The sequence below is a fragment of the Vidua macroura genome, chromosome 25 (assembly GCF_024509145.1).
Source record: "Vidua macroura isolate BioBank_ID:100142 chromosome 25, ASM2450914v1, whole genome shotgun sequence".
Classification (NCBI taxonomy): Eukaryota; Metazoa; Chordata; class Aves; order Passeriformes; family Viduidae; genus Vidua; species Vidua macroura.
The window spans coordinates 1425647-1441690 of record NC_071595.1 but is presented as its reverse complement, the minus strand read 5'-3'; the positions used below and the strand labels follow the sequence as shown (position 1 = coordinate 1441690).

The following is a 16044-nucleotide window of genomic DNA, read 5'->3' as shown; positions in this document are numbered from 1 at the left end:
GACCTTGGGCACTTCCAGGGATCCAGGGCAGCCACAGCTGCTCTGGGAATTCATTCCAGTCCTCCCCCACCCTCACAGGGAGGAATCCCTCCCCAATCTCCTCTTTCCCAAGCCATTCCCTGTGTCCTGTCCCTCCATCCCTTGTCCCCAGTCCCTCTCCAGCTCTCCTGGAGCCCCTTCAGGCCCTGGAGGGGCTCTGAGCTCTCCCTGGAGCCTTCTCCTCTCCAGGGGAACATTCCCAGCTCTCCCAGGCTGGCTCCATGGCAGAGGCACATCCAGGACGGGCTGCAGGCTCAGGATGGCCACTGGAGGAGCATCCAAGTGGAGCAAAAGCCAGAGGCAAAAAAGAGGGAGCAGACGGACAAAGGGAGGGACCAGCCCTGCCCTGCTCCCGCTCCAAGCAGTCCAGATTGCTCCGTGCTGCTTCCAAAGGATCCCATCTGTGCCTGTGCTGGGCCTGCTGCAGGGATTCTGCTCTAAAAACAGAGAAGGTGTCTGGGAAAGAGGGACAGCATTCCCAAAAATCCTGAGCTGCAACTGTCCAGAACGGAGCAGGGAAGGTGAGGGTGAGGAGAGGGGTTTCATTCCAGTGGGGTCCATTCCTGTTCTCCAGCCCAGGACAGAGAGAATTGTTCCCTCTGGCTATATGGGGGCTGCAAGGGGGATATTTCTTGGGGTACATTGGGAAAAATTTCTCAGGACACATTGGGAAAAATTTCTCGGGACACATTGGGAAAAATTTTCTCAGGGCACGCTGGGGTTTAACACTGGGATAATTTACTGGGTGACAAAAGGAGTGACCCAAATAAATGGAAAATGATTCCAGGGATTTACTGGGAGGGTGGGGAGGTCTTGGCACCCCAGAGAAGGGGTGGCCCATCCCTGGAAGTGTCCAAGTGTTGGGGCAAGCTGGGATAGTGGAAAGGTTGGGCAGGGGTGGACCTGGATGAGCTTTAAGGTGCCTCCCAACCCAAATAATTTTGGGGAAAGGGAGGGAAAGGGGAAAGGGGAAAAGGGGAAAGGGGAAAAAGGGGAAGAAAGGGGAAAGGGGAAAAGGGGAAAGGGGAAAAGGGGAAAAGGGGAAAGGGGAAAGGGGAAAGGGGAAAGGGGAAAGGGGAAAGGGGAAAGGGAAAGGGGAAAAGGGGAAAGGGGAAAGGGGAAAGGGGAAAGGGGAAAGGGGAAAGGGAAAAGGAAAGGAAAGGAAAGGAAAGGAAAGGAAAGGAAAGGAAAGGAAAGGAAAGGAAAGGAAAAGGAAAGGAAAGGAAAGGAAAGGAAAGGAAAGGAAAGGAAAGGAAAGGGAAAGGAAAGAAAGGAAAGGAAAGGAAAGGAAAGGAAAGGAAAGAAAGGAAAGGAAAGGAAAGAAAAGGAAAGGAAAGGAAAGGAAAGGAAAGGAAAGGAAAGGAAAAGGAAAGGAAAGGAAAGGAAAGGAAAGGAAAGGAAAGGAAAGGAAAGGAAAGGAAAGGAAAGGAAAGGAAGGAAGGGAAGGGGACAGAAAGAAGCCTTTGGGCAGCTGCTGTCACCTGAGAAGGTGATGTTGAAGCCCTCGTAGGACATGGAGAAGTCGGAGATGAAGCGGATCTGGGCCGAGAAGTTCCCGAAGAGCCCCGCGCTGAGCGGGGCCGGCAGCCGGGACCCCGTCAGCTGCTTCAGGGGCTGGGCAAAGCTGGAGTTCTCAGTGATCAGCAGGTAATCGTGGCCGTTCTCCAGGTGGAACGTGTGGAAGGTGAAGAACACACCTGCAGAAGGGGTTGAAACCCACGGCTGGAGTCATCCCACAGCATTCCCAGTGCCCCGCTCCCCACCAAGGGCAGGGGGGGAAATTGCACTGAAATGATGGATTTTGTTCTGGTGGAAATGAAATCAATTAAAACCCGAAACCCTGGGTGTGGCAGCAGGCCCAGAGCAGGGACAGGCCCTGGAAATGTTGGATTCCTGTGCCCTTGTCAGGGATGACACAAACTTGCTCCAGGGACAGAGCAGGCTGAGGGAGCAGCCCAATATAAAAATCATTTTTTTATTCTAAAAGTGACTTTTAAATGGAGAGCAAGAGCAGCAAGGCTGGAGCTGGGAGAGCTCGAAAACAAGCGTGTTCCAGAAGGAATTCCTGCCTGGAAAACCAGGATTTAAACCCAGCCTCAAGGTCAGGGAGGCTTTTCCAGAAGTGTGTCAGTGGTGCAGCTGCAAGGACCTTCCCATGATGGGCTGAATCAGAGAATCATGGAATGATTTGGGTGGGAATGACCTTAAAAATCGTTTTATTCCATCCCCCTACCATGGGAAGGGACACCTTTCCCTAGTCCAACTTGATCCAAGAAAAAAACCCTACTTTTATTCACCTTTTCTTGCCCAAAATAAACCCATAACAGCTCCAGCCACGGAAATCCCAGCCAAACACAGCAAAACTATTTTGCCTCTTCCTCCAAATTCAATTTGAACGATTTGAAACATTTGGGGAGAAGGCTGTGACCTTGCTGCATTTGTAAATGAGCCAGAGAGGAGTAATGGATTACTTAAAGTCCCCTTCACACCTCCAGACACACAATGGGAAGCACTTCAGGCTCCTGCAGGAGCCTCCAGCGAGGTGATTTATCACGCTGGAATTCAAACACCATTAGAAACACTCGTTCTCTGGAAAATAATTCCAGCTTGGAAATAAAAAAAAAAATAATAATAATAAAAAAAAAAATCAACAACAACAACAAAAAAAAAAACGGCAGTGAGAGCAGAGCCAGGCAGGATCTGAGCTCAGGAACTCTGTCACAGCATTGTCACACCGGCTTAACAAGGCAAGGAGATGCCAAGCAATAAAAAGCCTTTTTGCATTTAGATGGATTTTTCCATCCTGATCTCCCAGCTCATGGAGCAGCCAGGGCAGGCTCCAGAGCCCCTGCTCAGGTGGGATTGGGATTGATCCTGCTCCCTGGAGAGACACAGACAAATCCAAGGATGGAATCTGGGCTTTGGGACAGATCCCTGCTTGGCTTGACCAGCTTGTTTCGTTTAACCCAATAATTCACACCCCAAGGGCTGGCTCTGCATCCCCCCACTCCTGAAATATTTCACCCCAAAGAAACAGCAGGAAACCTGCAAAGAAATCCCACAGGAAGATCCCTCCTCCTTGCTGCCCATTCCCTATTAATTTCTGGAGATCAGGGAAAGCTCTGGAGATCCAATATCCAACCCCACAGCATCCAAATCCAGCTGAATATTCCGTTTATTTATCCCTGGCTCTCTCCAAGTTCTTCCTGGGGGTTTGCTGCTCACATGGAGCTCTTCCCTTCCCAGAAGTGAAGGTGAGAGAGGCTGGAAACCAATAAGGGGCTTTTCCCATGGGATTGGGAATGAAGGAATTGTGGGATCATCCCAACCTTGATCCCTCTGCAGCACCTCACTGCCCTTCAGCGTCTCAGAAGGGTTTTTATGACCCAAAACTTAGGACTGACCTTGGTAATTCCTTCCTTATATCCATTCTGTGAAGAACGTTTTTAGTCTCACTCTTTCCCCCCCCCTGCAAAATTCCACGAAAGCAGGAAACTTCCAAGAGTTTCCAAACTGTTTGTTATTTCCACCAGGAGCACAAAACAGAAAACAGGCACAAAACTGACCTGAAAACTGGGATGTGGGGGATGCAAAATGACTTTATTCTCCCCCGACAGCAAATTTATACCCTCAGCTTTAGCAAACCCAGCCTAAGGAACAGAAATAACATCAACCCTCTGGAATCAGCACAAGAATAATTCAGTTATCCTGGAGAACATGCCCGAATTCCAAGTTTTTTAAGGTAAGAACTCCAAGCAGAGTGCACGAGGCTCCTCCAGCACAAAGGGTTGTGGAACTGTAGCAAAAAGGGCTAATTATAAACTCATTTTAAGGGATTTGTGACCAATTAAACCTTTGCTCTGGTCTGCAATTTAGTGTGGCACAGAACATCTCTGCAAGCACAAGGCTGGGCTTTTCTTTTTTTCCTCCCCCAACCCCATTCTCTGCAGAAGAAACAGCAAAACAAATTAGAGGGGAAAGAAATCACTTTGAAGCAGTGAGATTAAAAATAATGGTCTCTCTTTAGGCATTTAAATGCCTTTGGAATGAAGCTGCTTTTAAACTCCTGGGAGTTTTAAACAGCCTGGGAGTCCATAAAGTGTCACAGGAAAATAATTGTTGGAGCAGCTGGGGCAGCTCCAGGACTTGTGTGCTGGCCATGTGGGAGATGTTCCAAAAAACCTTGGATGGGAGGAGCTGAACACCTCCACAAATCCCTGAGGAGGGGCAGATCCCTCTCTGTGACAGGGAATGGTTTCAGGATATCTGACTTTCAGGATGGGGCCACGAAGGTCTGGAACAGGAGATAACACAAAGCACAGGCTCTGTTTGAGAAGAATTTTCCCTTTAAAAGGATGACGAGGGGACATCAAAACCCTCTGGATCTTGTCCAGGGACAATGGAATCATCATTCCTGAGAGGAACTCTTGGGTCCCACAGGGAAAAGTTTCTCTCCCACTGCTCATGAGCCTCAGTCCTCTCCTCACCTTTCCCATGGGATGTTTCTATCGTCCACGTGCAGTTCAAGTTGTTGGGATAAAAATCAGGGAAGCCTGGGGAGAGGATGGTGCCGCTGGAGCCACGGATGTAGCCCCCACAGAGAGCTAAAAACACCAAAAAAAAAAAAAAAAAAAAAAAAAAAAAAAAAGAGAGAGAGAAAGAGTTCAATAATTCAGAATATTTCACAAGTTGGGAGGAAAAAGTCAAACCAAAAAACCCAACCCAGGAAAATCCAACAGAAGAGATTGATCAACCCAAATCCAATCAACCCAAATTGGGTTTTGTTGGTCAAAATCCAACAAAATACATGGATAGACCCACCAAAATCCAGCAAAACCCATGCATTAAATGCCACTGGGAGCTTTCCAGCAGTGGAAGGGTTTCCTGTGCAGGGCCAGCAGCTGGAACGATGATCCCTGTGGGATCCAGCTCTGGATATTCCGGCCCTGTGAGCTGGGCTCTGCCTCCTGACACCCGGAACATTCTGCAGAGGCCGAAGCAGAGCTCTCCTCACCCTCACAGCTGGGCAGGGGCCGGCTCCACTGGAAGTTGGGCTCGCACTCCAGGGCCTCGCTGTCACTCAGGGTGTAGCCAGGGTCACAGCTGAACGTCACCAGGGCTCCCACGTAGAAATCGTTGCCGTGGCGCTGCCCGTTCACCGGGATGCCCGGGTCCAGGCAGTGGTCAGACTGCAGCTTCACAGCTGGGGCACAAAGAGCAGGGGCACAGCCCTCAAGAGGAGCTCAGGGGCAGCTCAGCCCGCCCACGGGATCGCCCCAAATCTTGCTGGTGATCCCCGGAGTCAGAGGGTGAAAGGGAGAGAGGGGATTCCCCATGGGATCGTCCCAAATCTTGCTGGTGATCCCCAGAGTCAGAGGGTGAAGAGAGGGGATTCCCAATGGGATCATCCCAAATCTTGCTGGTGATCCCCAAAGTCAGAGGGTGAAGAGAGGGGATTCCCAATGGGATTGTCCCAAATCTTGCTGGTGATCCCCAGAGTCAGAGGGTGAAGAGAGGGAATTCCCCATGGGATCGTCCCAAATCTTGCTGGTGATCCCCAGAGTCAGAGGGTGAAAGGGAGAGAGGGGAGGTCCCCAGGTGAGAGGATGGAGAGGGGGAAATCCTCAAAGTGAGAGGAGGAAAGTGAGAGGGGGAAAATCCCTGAAATGAGGGGATGGAGAGAGGGAATTCCCTCAAGGGAGGGGAGGAAATGGAGAGGGGAAAATCCCCAAAGTGAGAGGAGGAAATGGAGAGAGGAACTGGTCTGGGATTCTTGGGCCTGTCCTGTGCAGGGCCAGCAGTTGGACTCCACGATCCCTGTGGGATCCAACTCTGGATATTCTGATTCTGTGAGCTCAGCTCTGCCCCCTAAAATCAAGAATATTCTGCAGGTGCTAAAATAAAAATAAAAAGCTTCTATAAACCACCAGAGGGGGGATGGCTTCAGGTTGGAAAAGGGGGAGATTTGGGTGGGATATTGGAAAGGAATTCTTCTCTGTGAGGGTGGGGAGGGGCTGGGATGGCATTCCCAGAGAAGCTGTGGCTGCCTCATCCCTGGAAGTGCCCAAGGTCAGCTCGGAGCAACCTGGGACAGTGAGAGCTGTCCCTGCCTTTGGGTTTTGAGTTTCCTTCCAACCCAAACCAGTCTGGGATGCCAGGAAAAGCAAAAACTGCTCCTCCACTGGCAGCAGCTTCCCATGCACAGCCCTTGAGCAGTGTGAGCTGCCTGGCACGGGGAAAAAGAGACCCAGGGGGGCCGTGAGTGAGGCTGTGGTGCTGCTGGGGATTGGGAATTCCAGGGAATTCCATGAAGAGGGTGCCCTTACTTTCGTATCGGATCTGGAAGCCGATGTCGGAGTGGCTCTTGTCCGTGGTGAACAGGAGGTAGAGGTGGTTGCTGGTGCTGATCAGGAACTGGGGCACCTGGGTGCCATCGTAGACCCCAATCAGGGGAGAGGAGTAGGAGCGGCCGTCCCGCACCTCCAGGGTGTCATAATTCACCTCTGTCTTGAACCTGGAAGGGACACGAGGGAAATGAAACCCCAGCACTGCTCCTTTCTCCTCATTCCCTCCTGGAACCACCACGGTGTTGTAAAATGCAGGTGAACCCGGGGGCAGAAATGCTGATGTGTGACTGCAGCTCAGAAGGCTGAATGGTTTCTTTATTATAACTGTGCTATGCTACATTAATATACTATTTAAAGGAGATACTAAAACTACAAACCTACTTTTCTAACTACCAAATCTAACTCACAACTCGTGACCCTCTCTAGAGATTGGGATGGGTTGGGCTGGATTGGATTGGATTGGATTGGATTGGATTGGATTGGATTGGATTGGATTGAATTGGATTGGATTGGATTGGATTGGGTTGGATTGGGTTGGATTGGATTGGATTGGATTGGATTGGATTGGATTGGATTGGGTTGGAATTGGATTGGATTGGATTGGGTTGGATTGGGTTGGGTTGGATTGGCCACCAGCCCCAAACAATCCTCACCAGAATCCAACCAAGCATCACCCCAGGTAAACAATTCTCCAAGCACATTCCACATGGGGAAAAACAAGGAGCAGAAATAGAAATTGTTTTCTCTTTCTTTCTCTCTGTGCTCCTCTATGAAAAATCCTGGGAGAGAGAGAGAAATGTGCTGCCACACCATGGGGGCCGTCTGAGCTGAGCTTTTCTTCTGCCTGAGTGTCTGACCTCACACGTGTTTGGGGCTTTTTTTTGTGATCCTTCACCTCTTCACCTGCTGGCCCCCACCTAAAATGCTGCCCAGGTGCTGAGCCAGCAAATGAAACAGAGCTGAAGGAGCCATGGAGCCCCAAATGTCACAGCAGTGGTGGCAGTGGCAGCTCCTCTCTGCTCTCTGGGGCATTCCTGGTGCTGCCAGGAATCCAAAGAGCAGCTGATTTTCTGGATATCTGGATCTATACCCATCCACATCCCTGAAGAAGCCCACCCACACAGCCAGCCCCAGGGCCAGGAAATGCCAAAAAACTCCGCGTTCCCTGCTGCTCCCCCCACCCAAGGAATATGTGGCAGCTCAGCCCCCAAAAAGTGTCTAAAACACCCCTGAAAACCAGCAGGAGTGGTTCAGACAGAACCATTCCCCCGAGGGCTGGGTGGGTTTTAATTCCTTGCCAGGAGCTCATAAATAAATAAAAAAGGGGAGTGGGGAGAACCTCAGAGCTGGGCACCACGTGGAGCAGCTCACTCCCCATCTCTTGGCTGCACCTTGGAGTCACCAAAACCACCCAAAGCCAGAGAATTTGGTGGTGAGCACCTGTCAAAGGTGATCTTGATGGGGTATCCTGGCTGGGCCTCGATGACCCAGGCACAGCTCAGCGAGTCCTTGTAGAAGCCAGGCCAGCCTGGGGACAGGATGGTTCCACTGGGTGATGTCAGGTGGCCCCCACAGGGTGCTGGGGACACAAAAAGGACACAAATCACACGATTATCCAGGCTGGAAAAGACCTTCAGGCTCCTCCAGCCCAACACTGCCAATGCCACCACTAAACCACGTCCCTGACTGTCACATCCTTAAAACTGGGGTGAAAAATGTCACAGGGCTGCAGCACCGTGAGATGTCCCCACCCTCGAAACCCCTTCCCCGCATCTCTGTCCCCCCACGAGTTAAAAATCACCAGAGCCAGATGGAAAACCAACATTAACTGCTCAGAAATTGCCTTTTCAGCTCCAAATGCAGACACTGTCCCCCTGGGAGCCAGCAGGGCTGACCTTGGGCCCTGCTCGGAGGGGACGGGGTGTAAAATAATGATTGGATATAAAAGCAGAGGAAACCGCAAGGTCACTTGGCATTTCAAGGTGCCAGAAAATCTCTCCCAGCCCTGTTAATTGAGTCATGGCTTTGCTGCCACGAGGGACATCACCAGAGCAGGGCATTAATTCCACGCCGCGGTCCCCAGTGCCACCAGCAGGAGCTGCAGGCACTTGATTGCATTTTCTGGGGGAAGGACACTGGCTCTGAGGGCCCAGAGGCACTAAAATCCCACAGCCCCCAGGAAGTGCCAGGTTTTGTCCTCCAAGGAGCGACCCAGGGCCAGCCCCAATGTCACCGTGCCCCCTGTGCCACCCCAAAATGTGCCAGTCCCAGCCCCAAAGCTCCCCTGCTGCTCTGAAGGGTGGCTGATGAAAGTCATTTGATCTCAGCTGGCTCCAAAGCAATTATTTTTTTTTTCTTTTTCCTTTCTGCCCCAAAGCTGCGTCGTATCCTGTCAGGATTTCCACCCTTTTCTCTGTCTCCTTCATTCCCATTAATTTTTCTCAAGTGCTGAGCAGGACTTTAGATCTCTGGGCTTTTCTCCTGGCTTAGAAAGGGTAATTAAAATGTCCAGACTGAAGGGCGAGTCAAAGAAATCACCAGAGTGATCAGGAGGAGAAGGCAGAAGGTTATCAAATATAAAAGTTGATTAGAAGTGTATTATTTAATGAACGTTTCCCTTCCATACTTAAAAAATATTTAAATTTCAAGGCCTGTGCTTTGAAAGTAACGGCAGCCCTGAATTAAACCCACATTTTGTCAGGAGCAAAATTATGTAAGAATACAGAAAGTCCAGCTTTTTATTCTATAAAAGCTGTTGAAGACAATTGATTCCTTCCTTCAATCCCAAAGACAATGGCCAGAATTGTGCAATTCCTGCTGCTCAGGCAATGCAGGGCAAATTACTCAAATTATTTCTCAATATTCCAGGGCTGTTTCTCAAGAGCCCAGCACTCGTTATTCAAATTGCTGCAAATACCAGAGTGGAGCATCACTTCCCTGAGAACACAGGGCACAGGAAGATTTTCAGTCCTAATGAGCTCCTTCTTCACTTTTCTCTTCCAGAGGAGAGGCTTGAAAGCCCTAAAAAAGCTTTGAAATCTGAATTAAAGCTTTTAATTCAGCCCAGCTCCTCGCATGGCAGGGCTGGCTGTTGTGGCCAGGAGATGGAAATGCAGAATTTCTGCCTCTCAGCTGCCAGAGCCCACCGACAGAACTTCTGTCATCACATAAATATCAGATATTTTTACGTGGATCAAAAACCAGGATGGCAAAACGTCACCCTGGATCTTCCATTCCCTGTTGTTTCATTCCCTCCCTGACAGGAGCAGCAGGGAAGCTTTGAGGCATCACTAAACCAGAACCTTTTATTATTACTGTTATTAGAAAAACACCTGTTGTAACAAGAACTGATCATCAAATCATCAAACAAATGCAATAAAAATACTCCCCAGCGTTCGCGTTCATTCCACACCAAAAAAAAAAAAAAAAAAAAAAAGGAAAATAAACAGAGCTCAGGAATATTTGAACTGAAACTTCCTCCCCAGCAAACTCCTCTGTGCAGACAGCACCTTCCAGAGACGTGGAAAACCCTGGAAGGTGTCGGCTGGACACTGTGGAATGTGAGAGTGAGACCCTGACAGGCAGAACCCTGATTCTGGATCCCAAAAGGCTGCAAAATTCCCCCAAAAACCTCTGTCCCTGCAGGAATGTTCACCTGGAGAAGAGGAGGAGAAGAAGAAGAAAAGGAGGAGAAGAGGAGGAGGAGGAGGAGAAGGAGGAGGAGAAAGAAGAAAAAGACAGAAGAAGGGAGAAGAAGGCAGAAGAAGGCAGAAGAAGACAGAAGAAGACAAAGAGAATCTCTCTTCCCACCAGGCTGGGAACATTCACCAGGAGAAGAGAAGCTCCAAGGAAACCTCAGAGCTCCTTCCAGTGCCTAAAGGGGCTCCAGGAGAGCTGGAGAGGGACTTGTGACAAGGGATGGAGGGACAGGACACAGGGAATGGCTTTGAACTGGGCAGGAGGAGATCTGGGGATATGGTGAAGGGATTCTTGGCTGTGAGGGTGGGGAGGAGCCGGGATGGAATTCCCAGAGCAGCTGTGGCTGCCCCTGGATCCCTGGCGGTGCGCAAGGCCAGGCTGGAGCACTCTGGGACAGCAGAAGCCTCCCTACCCATGGGAAGAGGTGAGATGGGATCTTTAATGCCCCTCCCACCCCAAAGCAGGCCAGGAGCAGGCAGGGGGGCCGGGCTGACCTTCGCAGCGGAGCACGGCGTTGTCCCACACCACGTTGCCCTCCTGCAGGACGCAGGTGACGGTCTCGGCGCCGTGGGTGCGGATGAAGCCCTCGTCGCACAGGAAGGACACGGAGCTGCCCAGCTGCAGGCTGTCCCCAAAGCGCTTCCCGTTCACCGGCACGCCGGGGTCCGGGCACTCGTTGTGCCGGAACGCTGCCAGGAGGAGGAGGAGAGGAGAAGAGGAAAAGAGGAGAGTCAATATCCGTTGCGTTGCACTCGTTTATTTAGTTGTTGTTGTTTTCCACTGGGGTTCAGGGGTGGTCTTCCCCCCCTCCCCCCTACGCCTCAGGTGTGGGGGTCTCTCCCTTGTCTGCCCCTCCCCTCTCCCTCTCCTCACCTGCATCCCAATGGATGTGGCCCCTCGGCTCTGCCCCCCTTTTCCCCTGGGCTCACAACCCCCCTGGACGACACCTTCGGGCTCTCTGTCCTCTTCTAGATGCCACCAGACCAGACACCTCTGTTACCCCCCGAGGCGTCGCCTGGATCCCAGGCGGCTCCTGAATAAACACGATTTTAGTCCCGAGTTGAAGGGCGCCTTTCATCTGTTACTGCTGTCCTGTGTAAGATCGTCCCCGCGTTCAGGAGTTCTGATTTTACAGCTGGCGCCCAACGTGGGGCTCGAGCCCACGACTCTGAGATGAAGAGTCTCACGCATCTTTTCCCCCCAACCCCAACCTATCCCCAGAATGAGGATGTTGCAGCCTCAAATTGAGGAAAATTGAAATTTTCCCCTTCCCTCAGGGGAATTTCCTCCCCTGTTTCTGCCTCAGGCGCAACAGGAGAGGAAGGGGGAGGTTAAAGGTGCTGGTGTCCATCAGAGGATGGGATACAGCAGGAACAGCAGCAGGAAAGGGCCTGGGAAACTGAGTCACCTTCTCAGCCACCTTCCACAGAGAAAAATACTCCAACTAGGAAGAGATTTTAAAAAACACCTAAAAATTTCTGCCCAGAGGGGACATAAGAGAACCGCTGATGGGGAAAATGGAAATATTTAAGGCACCAAGGTTAAAAAGTCTTCTTAGCACGTTCTGTGACTGCCACATCACAGAGCCCCACGCTGGCCTGGGCTGGAAGGGACATTAAAGCTCATCCAGTGCCACCCCTGCCATGGGCAGGGACACCTTCCACTATGCCAGGTTGCTCCAAGCCATATCTAGCGTGGCCTTGGACTCTTCCAGGGATCCAGCTTCTCTGGGAATTCCATCCCAGCCCCTCACAGAGATCAAGTCCTTCCCTAAATCCCACCTAAACCGACTCCCTTTCAGCTCCGTTCACAGCCCTGCTGGGAGAAAACAAAGCACACACAGGAATCACCTTCCCAGGGGCCACCGAGTCCTTGTGGGATTGCAGGGACGCCTGGCTCGGTTTTAAGACCTTCTCCAGCAGTTAAAGCTACACCAGCCAAACATTCGGCAATTACGCCTTAATTCCTCATTAAGTGCATAATTGTGTCCTACATCTCCTCATGCTGGGAGAGGAGCAGCCCAGCAAGGATTAAAGGCTCCAGGTTAATCCCACACCTGAGGTTTCAGTGTCTTTAACGCACCTGAGCAAAGCCAGCTGAGCCCTGGATTGCTCCCAGAGCATCTCTGCCCTCACCATCTCCTGCTCTCCACAGGGCTGGAGGGGAAAAGGGGCTGGATGTGATGAGCCCTGTGCTCTGGTACCTGTCCCTGGCCCCCTCTGCCCTCCCCAGACTGAAGGGAAGGGCCTGGAGCTGTCTGGGAAAGGCTCAGTGCAGAACTCGAAGCAGTCACAACAAATGAACTCATTCCTGAGTCAACCCCAGCACTGAAAAACATGAAAAACGTCCTGAAAAAAATGTCCCCATGCAAGGGACAGCTCCCAACAGGGGAAAGGGAGAGGCACCAGCAGCGTTCCTGAGGTGTCACCCTCACTCCTGGCACGCCCTCACCCAAACCCCCCTCCTCTGAGGAGCCCTCGGCCTGCTGGAGTTTGGCAAATGCTTCCTTAAGGCCTCTGATTTTATTTATCTTTTTTTTATTTCTCTTTAAATAAAGGCTCTGCAATCAGGGCTGGAAAGGCCATTAATTTATCCGTGCCACCAAAGGCCAGCCTAACAAAGCTCAGTTCTGCTGAAGATGTTTAAAAAGGGTCTTTGGAAAATTACAGGACAATACAAAGCTAAAATTATCATGTGGATTTGAGGAGTGGACTTAACAGGGAGCCAAATCTCTCTCTGGAAATTTCAAGACTTTCTAACACAAATCAGGGCTACATTTGCCTTTTTCTCCTAAGTTTTGCATCTCTGGCTGTCAGCAATCGAGGGTGGCACTGACTGAGGGACCATCCCAGACCCAAGAGTTCTTCCTGAGCTACCCCCAGGGCATCACCTCAGCTCCCTGAGCAGAAAGGAGCCCCTGAGAGGGAGCTTTCAACTTCACAGCCAGAAAGAATCTGTGCCACCAGCTCTAAACGTGCCACCAATCCTCCATCACCCAACTGCAAATCTGAATTGATCCCCAATTTTCAGGTTTACTTTGGAATTCCAACAGCTTTAGCAAGATCAATCTCTGCAGTCTCCAACACGAATTTAGAGCTGAAGGAAGGGTGAGGCACTGGATGCCTTAGGATTTGAGCTTTTCTATTTTTCATCTATTTGTAATCCTGAAGTTCTTTAGTGCACAGCTCCAAACTCCACATGCAGTGTGAGCTGCTGCTTCCCCATTTTGGGCAGACACAACAATTCCTCTCCAGGCCTGGCAATCAAGGACCCCTCACTGACTCAGGCCCCCAGAGATGGAAACAAAAGTGAGTTGGGGGCAGCAAACTTGGGGTAAATGACTAATTGGAAAATCAACCTTCAATATTCAAATGGACCAAAGTTATAAAAGTTTGAAACCTGTGACCATTGTCCATTTTGGGAGGGCTTGGTCTGTCCTAAATGTCACTGAAGGCCCTTAAAACTGCTTTTTACTCCCTTAATTTTGTCCTGCCTCTGTTTTTAAGGTAACCCCCAAAAGGCACCGCACTCACTGGTGAAGGTGATGTTGAAGCCTCTCTTCTCCATGGAGTGGTCTGTCTGGAACTCCAGCCTGGCCACGTGACCACTGCTGGTCAGCGAGGAGGGGATGTGGCTCCCTGAGAAGGTGCCCAGCACGGGCGACTCGGCCGTGCCCCCGTCCTTGACGGCCAGGAAGTCGAACTGGGGCTCCACGTCGAAGTCGTTGAAGGCCAGGTGGATCCTGCTCTCGGGGTTGGCGATGATGAGCCACACGCAGTGCAGGCTGCTCCCGTACTCCTCGGGGTAGTTCGGGGACAGCACGATCCCCGACGGGCTGGTGAAGTTGAAAAAGCAGGAAACTGCAAAGGGAAAGTGGCATCAGTCCCACAGGCACAGGCGTCCCTGCCCTCATCCCCTTCGGCTGGGACATTCCCAATTCCTGCTCTGAGGCTGCCTCAGGAGGATTTATCTGCAGGGATTTATCTGTCCAGGGATTTATCTGCAGGGGGGAAAAGTGACTTCCAGGCTGCCAGAGCCCACTGACAGAACTTCTGTCATCGTATAAATATCAGCATTGCACGTGCATCAAAAACCAGGAGGGGGAAACACCACCCTGGATCTTCCATTAGTTCCCTTCCATTTGGTCTTTAATTCCCTCCCTCACAGGAGCAGCAGGGAAGCCTTTGGTCATCACTGAATCCAAATGTTTCAGTCACTGAATCAAATGTTGGTCACCACTAAATTCCAATCTTTTGATCGCCACTGAATCCAAAATTTTGGTCACCACTAAATCCCAATATTTTTGTCATCACTGAATCCAAATGTTTTGGTCACCACTGAATCAGAATATTTTGGCCACCACTAAATCCAAATCTTTTGGTCGCCACTGAATCCAAAACTTTTGGTCACAACTAAATCCCAGTCTTTTGGTCATCACTGAATCCAAATGTTTTGGTCACCACTGAATCAGAACCTTTTGTTCACCACTAAATCAGAACCTTTTATTATTGGGATAAAAAAACCCAACCTATTCTTCAGGATTTTGGGTGGATTTGCCATCTTCCAATAAACCCTTCCAGGTTTATTTGACAGCAGGAAGAAAATGCCTCTTAGGTGGGATCTGTCATTTTCCAGGTGAATTCTCCTGCACGTCCCTCAGCAAAGCCTCCCAAGAATCCAGTGTGTGACTTGAGCTGGTGCAAAATAAAGCCAGCATGGAACCAGCCAGGTTTTGCCTCAACATTTTTTTTTTTTGCTGTGGCCACATCCCAGCACATCCCACAGAACCTGGAGCAAGGAACCAGCTCAGGCACTCCGGGCACTGCTCCAGCCTCCCCTGCTGCTGTCCCTGGCTCAGCTCTGTCACCCACAGGTGCCACATCCATCCCCAGGGTGCTGCAGACTCCTCAGGGCTTGCTTACAATAAAATCTGCCCTTTCCATGCTCCTCTCCAGATTCACCCTCTGCATTCATTAAACTCCTTCCATCCACACCACGCCTGTCCCACAGGGAATATTTGTGAGACACAGCAACAAATGGATGCTTGGAGAAGGAGATGGGAGTTAATTTGCTTTGTCTGTGTCCTTGGGAAGTCGTTTACACCTGGCTGAGCACTGGGAGAGGTGGAACAGCCCAAGAACATTCCCAAACGCTGGGGTTTGGGACAAACCAGAGGAATCTGCAGCCCTGGTGGAGGGGAAGCTCTTCCCACCACAAATAAATCCCTGACTTCTGCTGGTTCCCAAAAAGAGGCACCCAACCAGGCTGCCATTGCCACGGAAATAATTAAAACCAGGCTTAAAACGAAGCTGAGGGGAAGAGCATGCATGAAAAACCCTCCAGCTCTCCAGGGGCTCAATCTATCCCGGGCTGCAGCTGCCAAGGCCCATTAATTTGGGAAGGCAAGGCTGCCTTTGAAGTGCTACCTGCCCAAACTTTGGGATATTTTATGTATGGGTGCTTTGCTCATCCTTTTTCCCCACCGCCACCCTTGGTAAAACCCATTATTGGGAACATCCATCTCCCTAATTCCTGGCACAGAGGATGAGCTTGGCTCGGGGTTGGCATTTAGGCAATTATTTGGATCACTGCTCTGCCTCCCTCTGTTATTTTCCCTCTGTCTCCCCTCACCACTTAATGGGCTGGGATCAAATAATTCGGACGTTCCCGTGACGTTATCAAGGCCACGGAGCTGCACAATCCATTCCCTGCTCTCAGCCACAAAGAGAGCAGATTAAAGAGAAAACAAACTGCAAAACATCCTCAGGATTTTTTTTTTGGGCTCTCTCTCTCTCTAGCAGACGCTGAAATATCAGGGGATGCTGTCAAATAATTCTGTCAGCATAAGCATGGTGTAATCTGCCTCAGGAAAATTGAAAATAAATTCATTCGCACCCAGGGAAATGTCTCAGCAGCAGGGATGAGGTGTCTCCTCTAAAATTTTTAAATCCAAAGGGGT

The 16044-nt window shown here is 50.6% G+C and overlaps 1 protein-coding gene across 1 annotated transcript in view; it reads right to left on the bottom strand.

Annotated features, from left to right (window-relative positions):
* The window catches only part of CSMD2 (CUB and Sushi multiple domains 2), a 308910-nt gene that overhangs the window by 89988 nt on the left and 202878 nt on the right, over nt 1-16044 (bottom strand). Inside the window, exons 15-21 of the mRNA XM_053998582.1 lie at nt 13619-13945; nt 10580-10774; nt 7827-7965; nt 6366-6553; nt 5054-5242; nt 4527-4643; nt 1521-1736 (exon numbers count right to left, since the gene is read on the bottom strand). Of these exons, the coding sequence (XP_053854557.1) occupies nt 1521-1736; nt 4527-4643; nt 5054-5242; nt 6366-6553; nt 7827-7965; nt 10580-10774; nt 13619-13945 (1371 nt within the window). The remainder of the gene's footprint in view (nt 1-1520; nt 1737-4526; nt 4644-5053; nt 5243-6365; nt 6554-7826; nt 7966-10579; nt 10775-13618; nt 13946-16044) is intronic.